Genomic DNA, 21,011 nt, shown 5'->3' on the forward strand with positions numbered 1-21,011 from the left:
TGTAATGCATCAGAGTTTGTTGGCAATGTAAAGCTAGATGTGAAAGTAAGCTGTGAGAAGGATGCAAAAGAGTCTGCAAAGGGATATAGACAGGTTAAGGGAGTGGGCAAGAGGTGGCAAATGGAGTATGATGTGGGGAAATGTGAGGTTTTTCACTTTGGTAGGAAGAATAGGAAAACTGAATATTTTTTAAATGCTGCAAACTATTAAATGTTCAGAGGGACAAAAACAAGAAATGCTAGAACCACTCAGCAGGTCTGGCAGCATCTGTGGAAAGAGAAGCAGAGTTAACGTTTCGGGTCAGCGACCCTTATGTTCAGAGGGATTTGGTTGTCCTTGTACAGGAAGCACAGAAAGTTAACATAGAGGTACAGCAAGCAATTAGGAAGGCAATTGGCATGTTGGCCTTTATTGCAAGGGCGTTGGAGTCCAAGAGTAAAGAAGTCTTGCTGCAATTATACAGGGCTTTGTTGAGATCACACCTGGAGTACTGTGTACAGTTTTGGTCACTGTATCTAAGGAAGGATATATTTGCCTTAAGTGGGTGCAGTGAAGGCTCACTAGATTGATTCTTGGGATGAGAGCGTTGTCCTATGAGGAAAGATTGAGTAGAATGGGCCTATACACTCTGGAGTTTAGAAGAATGAAAGGTGATCTCATTGGAGCCGGAAAGATTCTGGGAAGGCTTGACAGAGGAGAGGCAGAGAGGCTGTTTCCTTTGACTTGAGAGTCTAGAACTAGGGGACATAGTCTCAGGCTAAGGAACATCCATTTCAGACTGAGCTGAGGAGAAATTTCTTCACTCGGAGGGTTGTGAATCTTGGAATTCTCTACCCCAGAGGGCTGTGGATGCTCAGTTGTTACGTATATTCAAGACAGAAATAGGTAAATGTTTAGACTGATAGGAAATTGAGGAATATGGGAATTGGTGGGAAAGTGAAGTTGAGGTTGGGGGTCAACCGTGATCTTATTAAATCGCAGAGCAAGCTCGAAGGGCCCCGTTTCTCTTGATTCGATTTCTTCCATTCTCATATACACAGTGTGTCAGGACGGCTTTTAACCAATACAGCAACACACTCATCTCCGATTCTGATTTGCATTCTAGTCTTCTGCTAATATGCCTTTTTTAACTGGTCAAAACTCTTTGCACTCCTGTTTTGTGACGCCTTGTATAAAACATGAATCGCTGAAGCCTAACCTTGTCAAAAGCTTTCTGAAAATTAAACTACATAAAAAGAAATTCCTTGTTCACCATCACAGCGTGACCGAGAATGTAAAGCATTTTCAACTGTCGGTGAGCTGTTATTAATTGAAGCTAATACTGTATTTTCTACTGGTTGAAAGAAAGCAGGTCTCCACTTTAACAAATAAAAACGCTCAAGCTCATCCAGAAAACTCTGTTGTTCATTTCCAAGCTCGCATGACGTCCTGTTCGCCCATCGCCCCTTTGCTGACTTCTGGCTCCCGGTCTGACAACATCTTTATTTTAAAGATCTCATCCTTGTTTTCAAATCCCTCCATAGCCTCGCCCCTCTCTATCTCTGTAACCTCATCCAGCCCCACAACCCTCGGTGATCTCTGTGCTCCTCAATTCTGGCCTCTTGCATCCCTCCCAGTTTTAATCACTCCATCATTGACGGCTGTGTTTTCAGCTGTCTGTTCTGGAATTCCCTCCCTATATCTCCCTGTCTCTCCACCTTTCTTCCTTTAAGACGTTCCTTAAAACCTACCTTTTTGACCAAGCTTTTGGTCTCCTGCACTAATATCACCTTATGTGGCTCAGTGTCAAATTACGCTCCTGTGAAGAGCCTTGGGACCTTTTGCTATGTTAAAGGTTCTACATAAAGGGGGGCGGCGCAGTGGTTAGCACTGCAGCCTCACAGCTCCAGGGACCCGGGTTCAGTTCTGGGTACTGCCTGTGCGGAGTTTGCAAGTTCGTCCTGTGACCGCGTGAGTTTTCGCCGGGTGTTCCAGTTTCCTCCCACCACCAAAGACTTGCAGGTGATAGGTAAATTGGCCATTGTAAATTGCCCCTAGTGTAGGTAGGGAATATGGGATTATTGTAGGGTTAGTATAAATGGGTGGTTCTTGGTCGGCACAGACTTGGTGGGCCGAAGGGCCTGTTTCAGTGCTGTATCTCTAAATATAAAAATATAAATATAAGATGTTGGTCTGTTTGAAATTTCTGAAGAGTCAGGTGACATTTCTTATTCATTTGTCTGTCATAAGATAAGATGGTTTTTTGATCTAGGTGTTTTTTGTGCACAAAGATCTCTGCAGTGTAAGGAATCCAGACAATTCTGCCTTCTAGGTATGTGTAAAATTAAAATATCGTAAAGCAATAATGAAGCTTATTGTCCCTTTCTGCTTCTGTTATACATCCGATAAATCAGAGGTGATCTTTTCTGAGAAAGGAGTTACATTATTAATGTAGCAATAACTAATGTGCAGAGAATGATGAGTCAAGGAAGGCGTTCTGCTCTTTGTATTAGAATGTTGCCTTGATGAACTGTGTCGTGTTCCCATTGATAATTACTGAACCAGACATAATGGGGTTTGTAGTTTTACTCGGACTAAGGCTGACATCCTTTTACAGAACTCACCAGTAAAATCTGGTGAATGAAGTACTGCCATTCGTTTGAGAATTTAAACTTGAGCAAGTTGTCGTTTTTACTTTATAAAGTGGAGACCTGCTTGCTTACAGTCGGTTTGAGAGATAATTTTGTATAAAATCCAAAATGATGGCACTTGTTGATTTTATGCTCTGAAGATGGGCTGGACCTAATGTCTACATCAATAGATTGTATCCATATTCCTGATTATACAGACCCAACAAGTGGCTGATTAGGATAGGGAGTTATAGAGAGGTTGATCGTCCTTAGCTACAGAGATTTTAGTTCTTCCTAAAAGTTATTGTGTTTCTCTGGTAGTGATGCTTTGGAAAACCTTTTGAGTTTTCTTTATCAATTCTGGAATTTTGCAGTACCAGTTTTGCACAAATCATGTAATTCCTGCTGAAAATTTGAAACAAATCATTATATTCTGGTCAGAATTGCAAACATTTGGCCAAAGTAGATGCTTTTATTGTTTGTTTGTGCTCTTTATTCTGTAGAGTTGAATTTGATGGAACAGAATCGTGCATCAGAATATCATTCAGACAATGAGATGTTACTTTGATCAGATGTGGTTATAGAGTCATAGAGTTATTTACGGTATAGAAGGAGGCCATTTGGCCCATCAAGTTCATGCCAGCTCTCCGTGGAGCAATCCAGTCAGTCCCATTCTTTAGTCCTGCAAGTTTATTTCCTACAAGTGCCATCCAATTTCCTTACAAAATCATTGATTGTCTCTGCTTCCATCACCCTCGTGGGCAGCGAGTTCCAGGTCATTACCACTCACTGTGTAAAAAAGTTCTTCCTCACACTTCCCCTGCACCTGTTGTTCAAAACCTTCACTCTGTGTCCCCTAGTCCTTGTGCGATCAGTTAATGGGAATGGCTTTTCCTTGTCTCTTATCTAAGCATAATCATGTACACTTCTATCAAATCTCCCCTCAATCTCCTTTGCTCCAAGGACACCACCAGCCTTTCCAACCTAACCTTGTAACCAAAATTGCCCATCCCTGGAACCATTCTGGTAAATCTCCTCTGCACCCTCTCAAGGACCATCACATCCTTCCTAAAGTGTGGTGGCCAGAACTGGAGGCAATACTCTAGTTGGAGCCTAACCAGAGCTTTATAAAGGTTCAGCATAACTTCCCTGCTTTCGTACTCTATGCCTCTATTTATAAAGTCCAGGATCCCATATGCTTTGCTAATTACTCTCTCAATATGTCCTGCCACCTTCAGAGATCGATACACATGCACCTCCAGGTCCCTCTGTCCCTGCACACTGTTTAGGACTGTGCTAATATGTCTATGTTGCCTCACCCTGCCCCTTCTGTCAAAATGCATCACCTCACACTTGTCTGTATTAAATTCCATGGGCTGGATTTTACCTTAGGCGGACGGGAATTCAACACCGATGTGAAAGTCGGTGGTGAACCTGCTTCTGCCTAGCCTGGCGATCCGTCCTGCATTTTACGAGTCCCCGGGCTTTAATTGTCCCAAAGCGGGACTTCCACCCACTTGAGGAGGAGGTCCCGCCTCAGTGAGTTACCGGCCAGTCAGTGGGCCGGCAGCTCTTAGTCCCAGCAGCGCCACGGGGAGTGGTGGCCACTGCTGGGACTGCAGCCCAGCCAACGCCATGGATCCAGGAGGGAAGGTAGGTTGGGGTTGCCTCACCAGGGGGATCGGCCCTTCTTTGGTGAGGCTGGAGTGGTCGTTTGGGGGGAGGGGAGCGTCTTGGGCCCTGGGGGTGGGTTGGGAGGCAGGGGTGGCCCACAATCGGGCTGCCTGTTCTTGACTGCCATGCCCCCCCCCCCCCCGGGGTGTGGAAAGGCCGGCAGCTATCGCTGGGCAGTCTTTCACATCCCCAGCACACCACGGGTAAAATGCTAATGGAGGCGGGCGATGGCCCTTAAGTGGCAGTTAAGTGGCCACTTAAAGGCCTTGATTGGCCCAGGCGACAGGCTGTTTCCCACCCCCCGCCTGATGCCGTAAAGTTGGCCGGAGGCAGAAGCAGGGCCGGTAGGCCTCCCAGAGCCTCCTGCTCAAATTACGCCACTCCCACGCCATCATCTGACCCGCTGAGGCGGCATAAAATTCAGTCCCATCTGTCACTTGTCTGTCCACTCTGCTAGCCTATCTATGTCCTGTTGCAGGCAGTTCATATCATCCTCACTGTTTGGTATCATCAGCAAATTCTGAAATTTTACTCTGTATTCCAAGATGCAAGTCATTTATTTATAGCAAAAAAAAAAGCAGCAATCCTAGCACTGACCCTTGGAGAACACCACTGTCTACCATCCTGCAGTCTGAAAAGCAACAATTTACCATGACTTGCTGTTTTCTGTCCTTAAGTCAATTTTTTTTTTATCGAATTGGACACACCCTCCTATTCCTGAGTTTCACTTTTGTTAATCAGCCTTTGATGTACTTTATCACGTGTTTTCTTAAAATCCATATAGACAACATCCATTGCATTCCCTTCATCAGCCTTCTCTGTTACTTCATCAAAAAATTCAATTAGATTAGTCAGGCATGATCTGCCTTTTACAAATCTCTGCTGGCTATCCTTAATTAATTCACACCTCTCCAAGTGCCTGTTGATTTTTTCCCTGATTATTGTTGCAAAAACCTTACCCATCATTGATGTTAAATTAACTGGCATGCAGTTGCTAGGACTGTCCTTACACACTTTTTTGAATCAGGGTGTCACATTTGCCACTCTCCAATCCTCTGGCACCTCCCCGTATCCAGGGAATTATGGAAAATTATGACAAGCCCTTCCGCTATCTGCACCCCCACTTTCTTTAGTAACCTGGGATGCAAGCCATCCAGACCAGATGACTTATCTACCCTAAGCATAGCCAACATTTTTAATACCTCCTCCCTCTCAATTTTTACCCAATCCTTTGCCTCTACTCTCTCCACTTCTACTGATATTGTGTCAGATTCCTCTTCCTTAGTAAATACCGATACAAAGTACTCATTAAGTATTCTAGCCTTGCCCAGTGCCTCTAAGTATAAATTATCCTCTTTTTCCCTAATAGGCTCCACTCCACCTCTTACTATCTGCTTACTATTTACATGCTGGTAGAAGATTTCTGGGTTCCATTTTATTCCATTCTACTCATATTCTCTCTTTGCCAATCTTATTTTCTTCTTCACCTCCCCCTTTTAACTGATTGTATTTGGTCTAGTTCGCATTTGAATAATTCACCTGACGTGCATCATAAATCCTCTTTTTTTTTGTTCCATCATATCTTCTGTCTCCCTCATCATCCAAGGAGCCCTGTTTTTGGTTACTCTACCTTTTTGTCCTTGTTGGAATGTACCTAGCCAGTACCTGAAACATCTCTTCCTCGGACAGTTTGACTGCCTACAGTTTTTCCGGTCAGTCTTTGGTTCCATTTTATCCTGGCTAGATCCCTTCTCATCGCATTGAAATGAGCACTCTTCCAATCTAGCCATTCTACTGTATATTGTTCCTTGCATTTCCGCATTACGAGTCTAAACCTTATGATACAATGATCACTCTTACCTAAGTGCTCCCCCACGTTCTTTGGATTAAGTCTCTGTCATCATCAAGACGAGGGATGTTGGTGCTGAGGAGTGAAATAATTTTTTTCTTCCAGCAATGTTGGTTCCAAATGACTTTTGGGTCATTTATAGCATTGGTTAGAGGCAGATTACAGCTATCTTGATGCAATGAGCTGACCTTGACAGGGCAAAGCTTGACATTTCTGTTCCTTATGACCTCTCTGAGTGCGACTGCCAGTCTAGTGCCAATTTATGAACATTCTTTGAACTTGCATCTTCTGGGAAGTGGGGCCAGACTACTCAGATTTATCACCCATATTTAATGAGAGGAAGGGAGAACAGACTTGTCGTATCATTTGATTCCAACTCAGGTCCCAAAGGTTGAAAGACTGTTTTCTAACTTTTGAAGTGTAGTCACTGTTGTAATGTAGGAAACACAGCAGCCAATTTGTGCACGGCAAGCTCCCACAAACAGCAATGTGATAATGACCAGATAATCTGTTTTTTTTGTTATGATGTTGATTTATGGATAACTCCCCTGCTCTTCTTTGAAATAGTGCCACGGGATCTTTTACGTCCACCTGGGAGGGCAGACAGGGCCTTGGTTTAACGTAAAAGAGAGCACCTCTGACAGTGCAGCACTCCGTCAGTACTGCACTGGAGCGTCAGCCTGGATTTTGTGCTCAGGTCCTGGAGTGGGACTTGAACCCAGAACCTTATGCCTCAGAGGTGAGAGTGCTACCCACTGAGCCAAGCCTGTGATACATATACTGGAACTTCTCCCCATATTTATCCATTTGTTACTGTTGAAGATGCAGGTTTGCTTTCCTTGATGTAGTGCAAGTGTTAATCAAACATTGGCGTCACAATGAACAGTTTCTTTATGTTTTACATGCCAAATGCTTTCTGCTTACTTTTGAATAGCTTTCCGCTCCGGTTTCCTCAAGGCTTCTTCGCAGACACAAGGTGAATTTTAGTGTTCTTGCTATCCTGACAGCGATTGGCTCGGCAATGTCCAAGGATCAAACCAGGACCATTCCTGGTCTTAATATCTCTGTGCCACACCGCAGGGGACATTTAACTAAGCGATCAAACTGTCCAAAACGTGGGAAGATGTTCTTTGCCATTTTCTTTGTTCTCCACACAATATTCCTCTACCAGGAAACTAGCAAAATGATTTGTCAGTGGTGTTCTTTAATTGGTTACTGAGATGTGCACGAAAGCCTCTTGGGGACATTTTCATTTGACATTCCCCTTTTGTTGATATAGGGGTGGGGGCGGGATGGAGTATCTGGCTTCTGGTATGTGGGTTCCCTGTCATTGTGTTTTGACAACTGAGTCTATCTTTCAGCCTATAGAAACCTGTGTTTAGCAAGCCTTACTGTGCAGTGGAATGGTCTAGGTTTATCCCTACGATCTTCTAAATGATGATGCCCTGTTATCAGTCTGGCTATTGGGATGAGCTGAGTGGGTAAGAGCAAGCAAGCTACTCTTGAATGTCTTCTAATAGCTATTACAAAGCAGCATTTGGGAAGGTCGGAGCAGGTACCGGCCTTAGCTGGGAAATTGTATTTGGCTTCTGGTGATGCTTTAAACTTTCAGTGGAATCAGTCTGTGAATTAGTTGCAGTTTTACTTTTTGCCCATTTCATGTGCACTTCATTGCTGCAGCATTTCCCATGGTAACAGTAATAAGGGTACTTATTTCGATTGTGGACAGAATCGGTGTGAAGTCTCCCAGTCTGGGACCTAATCTCTTTCATTAATGCTAAAGTTAGCATTGTTATGTCTTACTTTTTTGCTGCTATCTCGCTTTCCACTCTCCTTTATATTTCCCTCTCTATTACATCATCTCCTGAAAAGTTTAATTGCATCCATCAATCGTGTCAGTCTGCCCGGCCCAGTGTCAGGGTCCTTGTATTTTGCAATTTTGCCTCCCAGGCCTTGTTAATTTTAATGGCATTTATTCCTGGGACTCATCTGTTATGCTCGGGTACAGCTATTTTACTTTGCTTTCGTTTCCCCACTTGCTGAGGAGCAGAGCACCATTAATCACAGCGGTCGTGGGCTGTAGGTCAGCCGTTCTGACTAATGTCAGAGTCTAAGATTATTTTACGTGCAGGGTACTTTGCACCACTGTGCTGAGATGGTCATTTTCTGACAGGATGGTATTGTCCAAATGGTATTTAGTAGCATTTGTGAGGGGGAAAAAAATCACTTATTTATGGAATATTTGATGATCTTTTTGATTTGAGGCACTTTCATGTTGCTGCATTTTTTTTTTAAAAAGGGCAAAAATCACCATTGAAGTTGCTGACTGTTACTTGCAATGTTAAATAAACCTTTCTCAGGATTGTTTCCTGTTTTTTGAAGCAGGAAACTCTAAGCGGGTAATCTGGAAAAAAAGGTGAATCTTTTTCAGTCTGCACATGGTGCTATGGAGTAACTAAGTATTTATTTATTTCAGCCTGGCAATGGAACACACAGAGGGGGACGTATAAGAAAGGATAACAACAGATATATAGAATCTGGTAAAGATTCAGGATTAGTTGTCAATATTCCAGTTACATCCTGGTAGATATCAAGGAAGTCTAAGGCAGGAGGGAAATTAAAGAGGAAAGGTGGGCAGAAAGATATAACTGCTGCCATTGTGTGTTGGGGATTCCTTCTTTGCACTATCCTTGTTACAGTACATTGGACTGACTGTCTATGTAGTAATCTGTACAGTCTTTTGAAAACATCTTCCCTTGCTGTTGGTTTACACTGAGCTCCCACACAAACTGCAGTGTGACAACTTGCATTTATATAGGGCCTTTAAGAACATAAGTACGAGGTACAGGAGTAGACCATATGTCTCCTGGAGCCTGCTCCATCATTCAATACGATCATGGCTGATCTTCCGCCTCAACTCCACCTTCCTGCACTATTCCCATCTCCCTTGATTCCCCAAGACACTAAAAGTCTTATCTGTCGCAGCCTTGAATATACTCAACGATGGAGCATCCACAACTTTCTGGGGTAGAGTTCCAAAGATTCACAACCCTCTGAGTAATGAAATTTCTCCTCGTCTCATTCCTAAATGCTTTAATGTAGTAAAGTGTCCCAAGGTGTTTCACAAGAGTGTGATTGAACAAAAATTGACACTAAGCCATCAAAGGAGCTATTCGGACAGGTGACAAAAACACGTGGGCTGGAATTTTACATTGGACGGGAGGCCTCGCCCACCGGCCAAAAAGTCGGGGGCCAGCCCACCTCCGCCGGACCTGGGGAGCCATGGTGAGATTTAATACTCCCCAGGCCCTGAATTGACCTTGGGTGGGACTTCCACCTCTTTAAGGCAGGAAGTCCCACCTAATGGAGCTGCCGGCAAATCAGCGAGCTGGCAGCTCTTAGTCCCAGCAGCGCCACTGGGAGCAGTGGCCACTGCTGGGATTGCACCTAGCCAACGGCAGCAAGAGGGATGTCAGTCCCGGAATAAAGGTAAGCTTTTGGGGCCTCGCTGGTGGCAATCGACCGGGCCCTGGCGAGGCCAAGGCAGGTCAGTTTTGGGGGCAGAGGGGAACTTTCTTCCAGTGGGGGCGGTCAGGGCTTCAGGGACGGCCCTTCGTGGGGCACAGGATGCCGATCAGGAGGGACCCCCAGCCCACAAGAAGGCCACCAGGTTTTACTTGGCGGCGTTCTGGGGGCCTGAGCCACCCGCCCGCTGCTGGTATTTTACCAGCGGTGGCAGGAGGAGCCCTCTAAGTGGCAGTTAATTGACCACTTGAGGGCCTTGATTGGCCTGGGTTGGGCAGGTCGTTTCTTGCCACCGCCGTCCCTCATAGAATTGAAGCGGGGGCAGGAAGCGGTCGGGAATAGCGCTCCCTGCCTCCCACTCAATTTTACGGCCCCCACCCGCCACCAGCCCACTCTTGTGGGGGGGCCGTAAAATCCCAGCCATGGTCAAAGAGGTTTCAAGGAGCACATTAAAGGAAAGGCAAAGGGGTAGAGAAGCAGGTGGGGTTCAAGGAGGGAATTCTAGTGCTTGAGGTCGAGACAGTTGCCAGCATGGCTGCCAGTGGCGGGCCTACAAATTCGGGGATGTGCAAGAGGCCAGAATTGAGTTGAAGTAGAGATCTCTCGGAGGGTTGTGGGGCTGGAGGAGTTCTAGAGATACGGAGGGGCCGAGGCCACGGAGGGATTTGAACGTAAGGATGAAACATTTAAATTTGAGGCATTGCTGGACTGGAACCCAATTTATGTCAGCAAACGCAGGGGTGATGTACTGTGCAACATTGTGTTGAAGTGCACTATGCATGGCTTGGTGTTTCCAATTTTTCTCCCGTCCTGAAGAGACAGACTCGTTGGTGGCATATGGTTTCATGGGCACTGCTCACCCTCTGATATCATAGCAGTGTGACCTTCAGTCATGTCTGATGCTTGACAGCAGACTTTACACTTGTGGGAGATCTCGCATAACTCGTCATCCAATATCCACACTTCTGGCAGGGGTCACACAGCAATCAGCAAGAGCAATCTTGGCCTGTTTTTCCCTTCCCAAATCCAGGGCACTGCGGCACACTTTCCACTCCCAGTAGGGGTTAAATGGTTTAGAGGAATCAAACCAATGGCCCACATCAGCCATCAGAGAGCCTGTTATGCATGCCTCTGTGCCTTTCACTTCTCTGTACAACCTAAAGGATTTGAACTAAAACTGCAACCATATGATAAGACGTGGTGCATGCATTACATTTTATGACATTAGTAATTGATATAAATAGCAAAATGTTTTAATACCAAGCTCCCTGGGGGCACTTCATCAAGGAGCCCTTGGAAATAAATCACAAGTGTTCTCCCATAATCTGTATAAAGGAAGACACATCCATGAAAAGCAGCCTTCTGCTTCCAGCATACCATAAACAGAGTTACATTACACAGATCACATTCCTATGATCAGGACATTAAACGGAAATATTTACTTGCATGCGTCATTTGATTGCTTGGCAGGTTATTTGATTTTGGAATCGAATGTTAATTAGGGAATGCAACATTTATTTCCAGTTTGAAGAAGGGTTCAGACAGAAACGTAGGACTCCCTAAGAGCAGTAGGTGACAGAAGTTGCAAATCCTCAATTAAAAAAGCATTAGCTGCATAAAGAACCTGCAACAAAAAATGTCATTGTTTGAAATGCTTTCAGAAGTTTCAAGATGTGAAGGGGAACAATTGCAACCATCCGTAATGCATATTCAGTGCTATTGGAGTAGTTGCAAAATACCCGTCTCTAATGTTTGCTTTTGAGAGCTCAGGGCAGTTTATAGTGCCAGCCATGGCTCAGTTGGCAGCACTCTTGCCTTAGAGTTAGAAGGTTGTAGGTTCAAGTCCCACTCCAGAGCTGAGCACAAAAATCTAGGGTGTCACTCCAGTGCAGTCCTGAGAGAATGCTGTCTATCTGATAAGATATTAAGCCGAGGCCCCATCTGCCCCTTCAGAGGATGTAAAAGATCCCATGGCACTATTTTGAAGAGCAGGGGCGTCCTCCCTGATGTCTTGGCCAATATTTATCCTTCATTCGCCATTACAAAAATAGATCATCTGGTCATTGTCACAGTGCTGTTTGTGGGAGCTTGCTGTGCATAAATTGGTTGCCGTGTTTCCAACATTACAACAGTGACCACACTTCAGAAGTATTTCATTAAATGCAAAGCACTTTGGGAAGTCCTGAGGTCGAGAAAGGTGCCATATATAAATGCAAGTCTTTCTTTCAGTGAACATGTGGTGTTGGAATGTGGCCATTAGCCCATCTGATAAAGTCATTCTACAACTATTTTGGCTTATTACTAAATAATTTCTCTAAATGAGCACAGTTAATTTGGAAGTCTGAGAATATGGACCCTCTTCCACCAGCTGCAACACTTTTTTTTGAAGTGCACCAAGTTGGAATTATATTGTAAAGTTGCTGGACACTGGGCAGCAAAGCACCAAAAACGGTGCTGAGGCGGTGCAAAACTAGTAACCTTGGCTTTCTTGGTAGGTGCAAAATACCTGGTGCGAAAATATGACCCAGATTTCATTGTAAATTGTTGCTTCATTCTGTTTACTCTGGATTAAGAAAATTGACTACTGCCTGAGAAGTGGGTGTATTGTCTTGGGAAATGTGCATGCATTTTAATCTTACTAGGGATGGTGTAGGATGTTGGAACTCTTAACAAGTATGCAGAGTGGAGTAGTGGGACATGGGTTTGTGTCAGTTGGTAAGCTCTTAGTCTCAGCTACACTAGTATTAGAGGCACAGCGTAAAGGTAGCCTTTCCAGTAAGGGTGGAGCAAAAATTAGAAGTAAAAAAAAAAATGGTGTTTATAAAGCGCCGTTCACAACCTCAGAATGTCCCCAAGTGCTTTACAGCCAATGAAGTACTTTTGATGTGTAGTCACTGTTGTAATGTAGGAAATGTGGGAACCAATTTCCACACAGCAAGCTCTCACAAACAACAATGTGATAATGACTAGATTCTGTGACAACCTCCAGGCACGTATCCATTGTCTCTCGAGATAAGGAGGCCCAAAAGAAAGAAAAGAGGGATAAATATAGAATAGGACACAGGGAATAACTCCCCTCATCTTCAAAATATTGCTGTGGGTTCTTTTACCTGAGAGGGAGACGGGGCCTCAGTTTAATGTCTCATCCAGAAGATGCCACCTCCAGCAGTGCAGCACTCCCTCAGTACTGCACTGGGAGTGTTGGCCTGGATTTTGTGCTCAAGCTGACACCTTGAGGTTTCCCTCTCCCCAGCCTTGCATACCTATCTGGAAGCTTAAAGAACCTAGACAGGTTTACAGAAAGACAAACCTCATGAACACCACAACCAGTCACAAAGATTTACCTTTGGAAAGACGGGAAGATTATGCCTCTGTAAATGGACGGGTAGCTTTCACATGCAGGGATGTACTGTGGAACTTGCTGCGTTTGGAAAACTGGAAGGGAAATTTCCCCTGCCTCGATTACAGAGGCTTCTTCTAGTAATTGGCCACTACAGGCCCACAGTTTGGCTTATGTGTGGATGCTCAAGTTTTGCTTAAGAAATTGAATATCAGTTGGCAATATACATAATCTGCTGCTTTGCAAGCTAATATTACCATAATACATTTTAAATGGAATCGACTGTTCACACCACCACCTACAGGCATTAACTGGTACTGAAGGTACACACTTGCAGATGTGAAATGGATTTTCCCATTGACATAGCCTGACACGAGTTTTCAATGTATGCAGGGACAGAATGGTGCCACCCACAGCAGCTGAATATATTTCTGCCATACTTCCATCCTCCACAACCAGCTTTCCCCATCATCCCTATGCAGTCCTACCCTCTCTTCAACTAACTGCACAGTGGCGCAGTGGTTAGCACCGCAGCCTTACAGCTCCAGCGACCTGGGTTCAGTTCTGGGTACTGCCTGTGCGGAGTTTGCAAGTTCTCCCTGTGACCGTGTGGGTTTTCGCCGGGTGCTCCGGTTTCCTCCCATAGCCAAAGACTTGCAGGTTGATAGGTAAATTGGCCATTGTAAATTGCCCATAGTGTAGGTAGTGAGTGGTAGGAGAATTGAGGAAAGGTGGGAATGTGGTAGGGAATATGGGATTAATGTAGGATTAGTATAAATGGGTGATCGATGGTCAGCACAGACTCGGTGGGCCGAAGGGCCTGTTTCAGTGCTGTATCTCTCTATGAACTGTTTATAAATGTGCCTTAAAAGCCTTTACCATCTCCTTTTATGTTATCTGCTGTCCTTTCTTCACATTCTCCTTTTCCCCTTCTGATCACTGCTTCTTATGCTCATGATTTTCTTCAGTATTGCTAGTCCTTGTTTAAATTCCGTCTCCCTATTAAGTTTGTGTACTTTCAATCTCTATTGATCTGATAAGAATATATTTATTTAATGCTCTAACTACCTCACATACTTTCCCTTCCTGGTGCCCATGCTCGCTGACGTCGTTAATGGTTTCCTCTCCTCAGCCACAATCCCCCCTTTCTGTCAATACTGCCACCCCCCACCCCCAATAAACCCATCGTCATCCCCTCTGTTCTTGCAAACTGTTGCCTATCACCAACCTCCCTTTCCTCTCCTAAGTCTCACATTCATACCCATCTCTCCTGTAATTCCCTGTTTGAATCACTCCAATCAGGATTTAATTTTGGCCAGGAGCCTTTCTAATCTCATTGAACTTTGGCCTTTTTCCGGTCCAGTACCATTAGCTTTTGCACCTAATGATGTTGTGATCACTATTTTACATGGAGGCAATCCATTTTAAAGAGCAGTTGAATTGTTGAACATACTGTGGCTCACTCTTATCAGCTCTGTAATCTAATTGGAGATTCTGCTCTGACAATGCCAATCTCGAAATTCCACTCTTTTAAAATTCTGCATTTTGGCTTGCTGCATTATTGACTTTGCCAAATTTCAGCCCTTTGTGTCAAACATACCTCAGTTTAACTAGAGGCTGAATCAACAGGTGAGCCCACAACACTTATGTACTTGGCACTGCTCCTTGACTCAGTAATCTGTAACACGTCATACAGCTGCCATCTTGTGTGCATTCTTTGTATTTAACTAGACTCCTAGCCCATGGGACTAAAATGCTCCAAGGGATGTCATTTTTTTAAAAAAACATTGTACATAATAAACCTGGCACTGACAGTGCATGTGATGCTAAGACTGCAGAGTGTTTACAAAGGATTGGAATAGATATCTACTGATTTCGTGATCATTGTGGGGTTGTATGATTTCATCCATTGTGTCAGCTATGGCTCAGTGGGTAGAACTCTTACTTCTGAGTCGGAAGGTTCTGGGTTCAAGTCCCACTGCAGACACTTGAACTCAAAAAGCAAGGCTGATGCTCCAGTGCTGCACTCTTGGAGGTGCTGTCTTTCGGATGAGACATTAAACCGAGGCCCTGCCTGCCTTCTCAGGTGTACATACAAGATCCCATAGAACTATTTAAAAAAAAAACTCATCACAAAAAAAACAGTTTATCTATTCATTCCTCACCGTGTGTGTGGGAGCTTGCTGTGCGCAAATTGGTTTGTCGCGTTTCCTACATTACAACCGTGACTACACTTCAGAAGTAGATCTTAAGCTGGAAAGCACTTTGAGACATCCAGCGGTTGTGAAAAAGTACTACAGAAAGGAAAGTATTTTTTCTTTTATACCTTCTTGTAAAAACTTCCTCAGTTCAATGTTTCAACAGGGAAGCAGAGGATTGGTCTGACCAATTTAGTGATGAGCATAGTGGGCAGTTCGCAGCCTTACTAAGCTGCACAGAACTGCTGTTTCCTAAAGTTACCATGTTCATCTTTGAAAAATGAACCTTCATGCTTCCTATGCAGGTTTTAAATACTAAAATTTAGCAACACAGCTCAAGTGTTTAGCTAGCAATTAGAAATTGGAGGAGGTCTGGGAGACCTTTGATTAAGAAATCGAGATGGAACAACGTCAGTATTAAAAAGAACAATTTCATTGAAGAGGGGGATGTCTTTTACCTTCTCTGACATGTGAGAGCTTTAAAGAAAGCAGGTTTTTGGTGTTAAAATTGTCGGACAAAAGAAATTGTAGCAAAATCAGCAAGCAGGGCTCGAAGTTGAGTAAAAAAAGGTTAATTTTTTTTAGGTTAAAAACAAAGTGCTGGAAATATTCAGGTGCGGCAGCATCTGTGGAGAGAGAAACAGCGTTGACGTTTCAAGTTGGATACGACTTCTTCAGAACCCAGAATCCGCAGTACTTTGATTTTATCTTAGTGTTTAATTCACTGCTGCTTCTCTTCCAGGAATGCCTATCTTGAAGAAGTTCTGCTGTTCTCTTCAACGGGACTTTTGTTTGTCTCTTTTACCTTTTTCTTCTTCATTGCTTTCCATTTCCCTCCTGGTGTTCAATAAGGTGTTTACCAAAACACGTTTTCACAGCCACATCTCCTTCCTCAGTGATTTCTCCACCTCTGACTTATTCCACGTGGATTCCAACTGATGTTCCATCCTTCATGTTTCTAATCCATCTAGGATTACAAGTATCTCTGAGACATACGGCGCCTTTCGGACTGCTGTTCTCGCTGCATCCTGGGATCCACACACACTGCCATGCGCCGCCACATATACACACTTGACTTCTCTCTCCAGCATCACCGATTCGCCCTATTTCAAAACTGTCCTGCTCTGCAGTTTCAGTTCATCCTTATTCTTATCCAACACATTAACAAAAAACTTTTTCTCTTCCTTTCAGCTGTTAAGGAATGCAAGCTCCAACAACTCATAGGTACCAATGTCGCTCCAGATCTTTCTTCCCCTCCACTTCCTTCTGACCCCATCCCAACTTCTAATCTGACTCCTTGTCATGTATTCGCAATACCCTATGACCTTCCCCTCTCTGATGCTGAATGATCTGTACTTAGCAAAGGACTCAGTTTTATGCCCCACCTCAATGGATCTCACGCTCGGCATGACGTTGAGCTCTTCTTCTGTCATCTTCGCCTCCGCATTCGCTTCTTTGGACAGGAGTCCTCCCCCTGACCAGCGGGCCCATTCACCCACCTCCAGTATTCTCTCTCCTCCTGGACCCCTCCCTCTGGCCTCTTACCTGCTCTTGACCTTTTCATTGAGAACTGTTAGCGTGATTTCGGCCGTCTTAATTTCTCTGCTCCCCTCACTCACTCTAACCTGACTCACGGGTTCTGAAGAGGTGTCATATCCAACTTGAAAAGTTTAACTCTTGTTTCTCTGTCCACAGATGCTGCCAGACCCGCTGAGTATTTCCAGCACGTTCTGTTTTTATTTCAGTTTTCCAGCATCCGCAGTATTTTGCTTTTATTTTATCGTCTGTTTTCTAAGGTTTAGCTCATTTATATTGCATCAGGTGCAGATTTGGACAGATGCAGAGTGTGCGTGCAAACGCGCACACACCCACTGTGAAGGGCGAATGACATGTACATGAAATTTGCAAGAAAAGGATAATTAAAAGGGACCGTCAGAGTAGAGGGACAAGAATTTGGAACGGCTAAGAAGGCAGTGCACTCCATCGACTGCCTTTGTAAAGTAGGGGACTAAGATGGTGACAAACAAAATGAAAGGAAACCCAAGGTTTCAGGCATGAGTCCATGGATTCCGTTTCATGATGATGGAACAGCCCATCACCCAACCTCCTGCCACCTTTGACTCAGCAATGCATGCAGCCTGTCACACAGAACAGGCAGGTTCAGTGCCAGTATCCTGCTTCGGAAAGGCTCAGGAACTGAGCGGAGTCCCTGCTGTGTCAGCTGATACGTAAATGGTTTTATTGTGCAGTTCCGTGCCACTCAACTGGAAAAGAAAACTGCATGAAAGTCCTGCTGATGAAATGTGTGATGGCCGAAAGTTGCTTTAACAGATGACATTTTGTACCTAGTCTGCAGCTGAAATTCTTGCTCTGTGTGCTTTAATAAAAAAAATGGATTTCTGCTGGTCATTCACTCTGGGTTTACAGTGGAATCCTGTGTATTTCTAACTGACACGGTGGGAGAGAGATTGGTGGGCAGAGGGGGAAGGTAGCTGTATCCTTTTACAGTTAAAGGTCACTTGTGCATTCCCTGCAGTAGCCAGTTATGTGACAGACCAGAGGATACAAGGCAGCTTGACTCCCTGCCCCCTTTGGCCATAGGATGGAGCTTAGCACTAAGAGTTCTAAAGAGGAAGAGAGAAAGGGATTAGGTGGGGGAGGATGGGATATTAAATCTCCCTGTAGTTGCAGCTGCATGGCAGTTGTACTGTTAAAATATAGTCGAATTACTTTAAAGCCACTTTTATATTCTTACTGGGGTGCCAGGAGGGCAGTGTTCAAAGGGCCACCTGCAGTCCTGTTTAATTTGTTGGTCTCTGCTGATTGTGAGGCCTTTTGTGGGCCTCTTAGCTATTTTCCTCCCACTTTCCTCGCCTTTGACAGCCACCCTGGGATCCAGTAAAGCTGAGGTCCTCAACAGCATTGGAGCCACAGGATTCTGTACATCCTTTACACCATCAGCTGCCATTTGCAGTGTTATAGTGATTTTTCATCCATTTGTGATCAGAGCAGACAGGGCCTCAGTTTAACCTATTTGAAAACGACACCTCTGGTGCAGCAGTCTCCACACTGATACTGGAGTGTCAGCCTAGATTTTGGTGCTTACGTTTCTGAAATTGATCTGCCTGGACACAAGGACTCAGCAGAGCTTCCTGTGTTGTGCAAAACTTAAAGTTTTTGGAGGGAAACTAATTGGCAAACTAAGCTGAAATGGATCCAATAAATGTGTTTGCTATTGCTATAGAGTGTGCGGGCCCCAACAACCCCACTGCCTTGTGGGCGTCTCGGGAGAGACCAAGGCTAAGGGAGTAAACCCTAACAGAAAATCCGGAGCGGAACCCCGTAGGCGGTCATGTGTCACCTTTGGCATGTTTCCGGCAGTTCCTGCAGCCATACTGGTGCCAAACGTCGTGTCCTGCACTCCTTTGGACCCCACCAGAAAGGCCGAGAGGGGGGTTTTGACGACTGGGCAACTCTCAACCTCCATAAATTTGCCCAGGCATGCGCCATGGAGAGGTCACTCCACTGACCACCTCCAGGCGCGTATCCATTGTCTCTCGAGATAAGGAGGCCCAAAAGAAAAGAAAGAAAGAAAGTACCATGCTAGTACTGAGGTAGTTATCTCTATAACACACTTTTAAAGAAAGAACTTGCATTTGTATAGTGCCTTTCATGACCTCAATATGTCCAAAGTGCTTTACAGCCAACAAAGTATTTTTTAAGTGTAGTCACTGTTGTACTGTGGGAAATGCGGCAGCCAATTTGCACACAGCAAGATCCCACAAACAGCTATTTGACAATGGCCAGATAATCTGTTGCTGTGATGTTGATTTAGGGATAAATATTGACCAGGACACTGGGGATAATTCCCCTACTCTTCTTTGAAATAATGCCATGCGATTTTTCTCGTCCGCCTGACAGGGCAGTTGGGGCTTCGGTTTAACGTCTCATCCGAAAGGCGACACCTCTGTCAGTGCAGCACTCCCTCAGTACTACAGTGGAGTGTCAGCCTAGATTTTGCTAATTTCTTTTGCAATGGGATTTGAACCCACAACTTCCTGGCTAAGAGGTTAGAGTGCTACCAACTGAGACACGTTATAAGATCCAAAGATCTTTCTAGACTTACATTTTGCTCTGTGTACTAATTGCAATCAGCAGATGTGCTTGTACACTTGCCCTGACCATTTAGTGAACTGTAAAACTCACACTGCACTGACCTGAAATGAGGCACATCGGAAAATCGAGAGATTTGGTCTTTATGATCAAGTGAGGGCTTGACTGAATAGGGCTGCAGTTTATTTTTAAAAGTAGGGTGCTTAAGAAGGAAAACGTTTGAAAGTAACTATTAAACCCTTGGCAGCCTCACTGCATGCTGACCTAAATATGTACTGCACGCAGGATTTCAAGGGTCTTGTTTAAAGCTTTGTGGCAACCGCTGAATTTCTTAAATTATTCTCATCTCATTCGGTCAGATACAGGATCAATTGCCCCGTTGTTACTGTACGTAAAATTATCTCGAGACATTCACCTGTCGTTTCACTAGAAGCCATGTAAACCGTTTTTAAACAGGTCATTGAGTTTTCCCAGGCTAAGTTCTGGAGGCGTATTATTTAGTGATTGCTAGAGGTTACAACCTCTGCCCTGCAAAGTGAAATCATTAACTAGTCTGGACATCTATATGTGCACATGGGAACTTTTGAATGACAATGACTGAGTCTTATATTGTGCATGATGTTCAGAGTGGTGAGATGCTTCTCGAATCAACGCTTCCCATTGCTGTCCCCAAGGTAGAAAGGCATCTCATTGGCATTGTGTCTTGTCTTTCAGGGAATCGTGGGTAATTTAGCCAGCGGCAAGTCAGCCTTGGTCCATCGGTACCTGACGGGAACCTACGTCCAGGAGGAGTCGCCTGAGGGTAAGCAAGGAGCAGTTACATTTCATTGATGATCTCTTTCTATTATTGTACTGAGATGTGGAGCAGGGGCTGTTCTGTGCATCTGGTATTGTCACCCAGCACTATGGTGGGAAATGTGATAAGAAAGCCATAACTAAAAGGACCCTAATAAGCTTAGAGTTCAGTTGACCTCTTTGGACCTTCCTACTCATTATAGATGCTGACTTCAGTGTATTACAGCCACCATACAGATCAACCATTGATAGCCTACTATGCAGATACAGTGTAAAACAGGGACCACTCAGTTTAGTACATGAATAAGGTGACCAGGCATACTCCGAATGAGTAAAGGCAGCACCCCATTGTGGAGCTAGTCGCTTTGAGCCCCGGCTTGTGCCGATTCTGCTCAGTTAGCTGAAATCCCTTGGGTTAGGGAGCTGAAAATCAACCAAGGATTTCCTCGCCATCCCTGTTAGAAACTGAATGAACATTAGGAGGAGGCACCATGTGATACCCTCTGAGGTCTAACCATTTGCAGGATGTCACCAGCCAAGCTTGCTTTTGAAGAGTAGCCATTTAAACATGGCATCAGAAGGTGTTTAGCAAGCATCCATCTGTGCCCCATCCAGGAATTAACACCTGTCCCCACCAATTAGCTCGCTGCCATCTTGACAACTTCCTGAGCTGGAGTTGGAATTATTAAGATCATAGGCTGCTTTGTGCACGAGTAATAGAGCTAGTGTGAATAGTTAATTCTATGACCCTATGTATCTGCCATATTTACCAGCCCGCTCTCTAAGAAAACAAGCTAGCTCTTTCTGCACCAGTTGCATGCAGTACACTGTAAGTGTCTCTGGAAAGTACTTGGATCGGACTCCCGCATTCCACCTGTGAAATAACTTGACCATATGTTAGATGAATT

The 21,011-nt window shown here is 44.5% G+C and overlaps 1 protein-coding gene across 4 annotated transcripts in view; it reads left to right on the forward strand.

Moving 5' to 3' along the window:
- Positions 1-21,011, forward strand: part of agap1 (ArfGAP with GTPase domain, ankyrin repeat and PH domain 1) — a 727,575-nt gene that overhangs the window by 338,826 nt on the left and 367,738 nt on the right. For all 4 annotated transcript variants that reach the window (XM_068035975.1, XM_068035972.1, XM_068035973.1 and 1 more), the window contains exon 3: positions 20,023-20,110. In XM_068035975.1, coding sequence (XP_067892076.1) covers positions 20,023-20,110 — 88 coding nt within the window. The remainder of the gene's footprint in view (positions 1-20,022; positions 20,111-21,011) is intronic.

This window comes from Heterodontus francisci, chromosome 7 (genome assembly GCF_036365525.1).
Source record: "Heterodontus francisci isolate sHetFra1 chromosome 7, sHetFra1.hap1, whole genome shotgun sequence".
NCBI lineage: Eukaryota > Metazoa > Chordata > Chondrichthyes > Heterodontiformes > Heterodontidae > Heterodontus > Heterodontus francisci.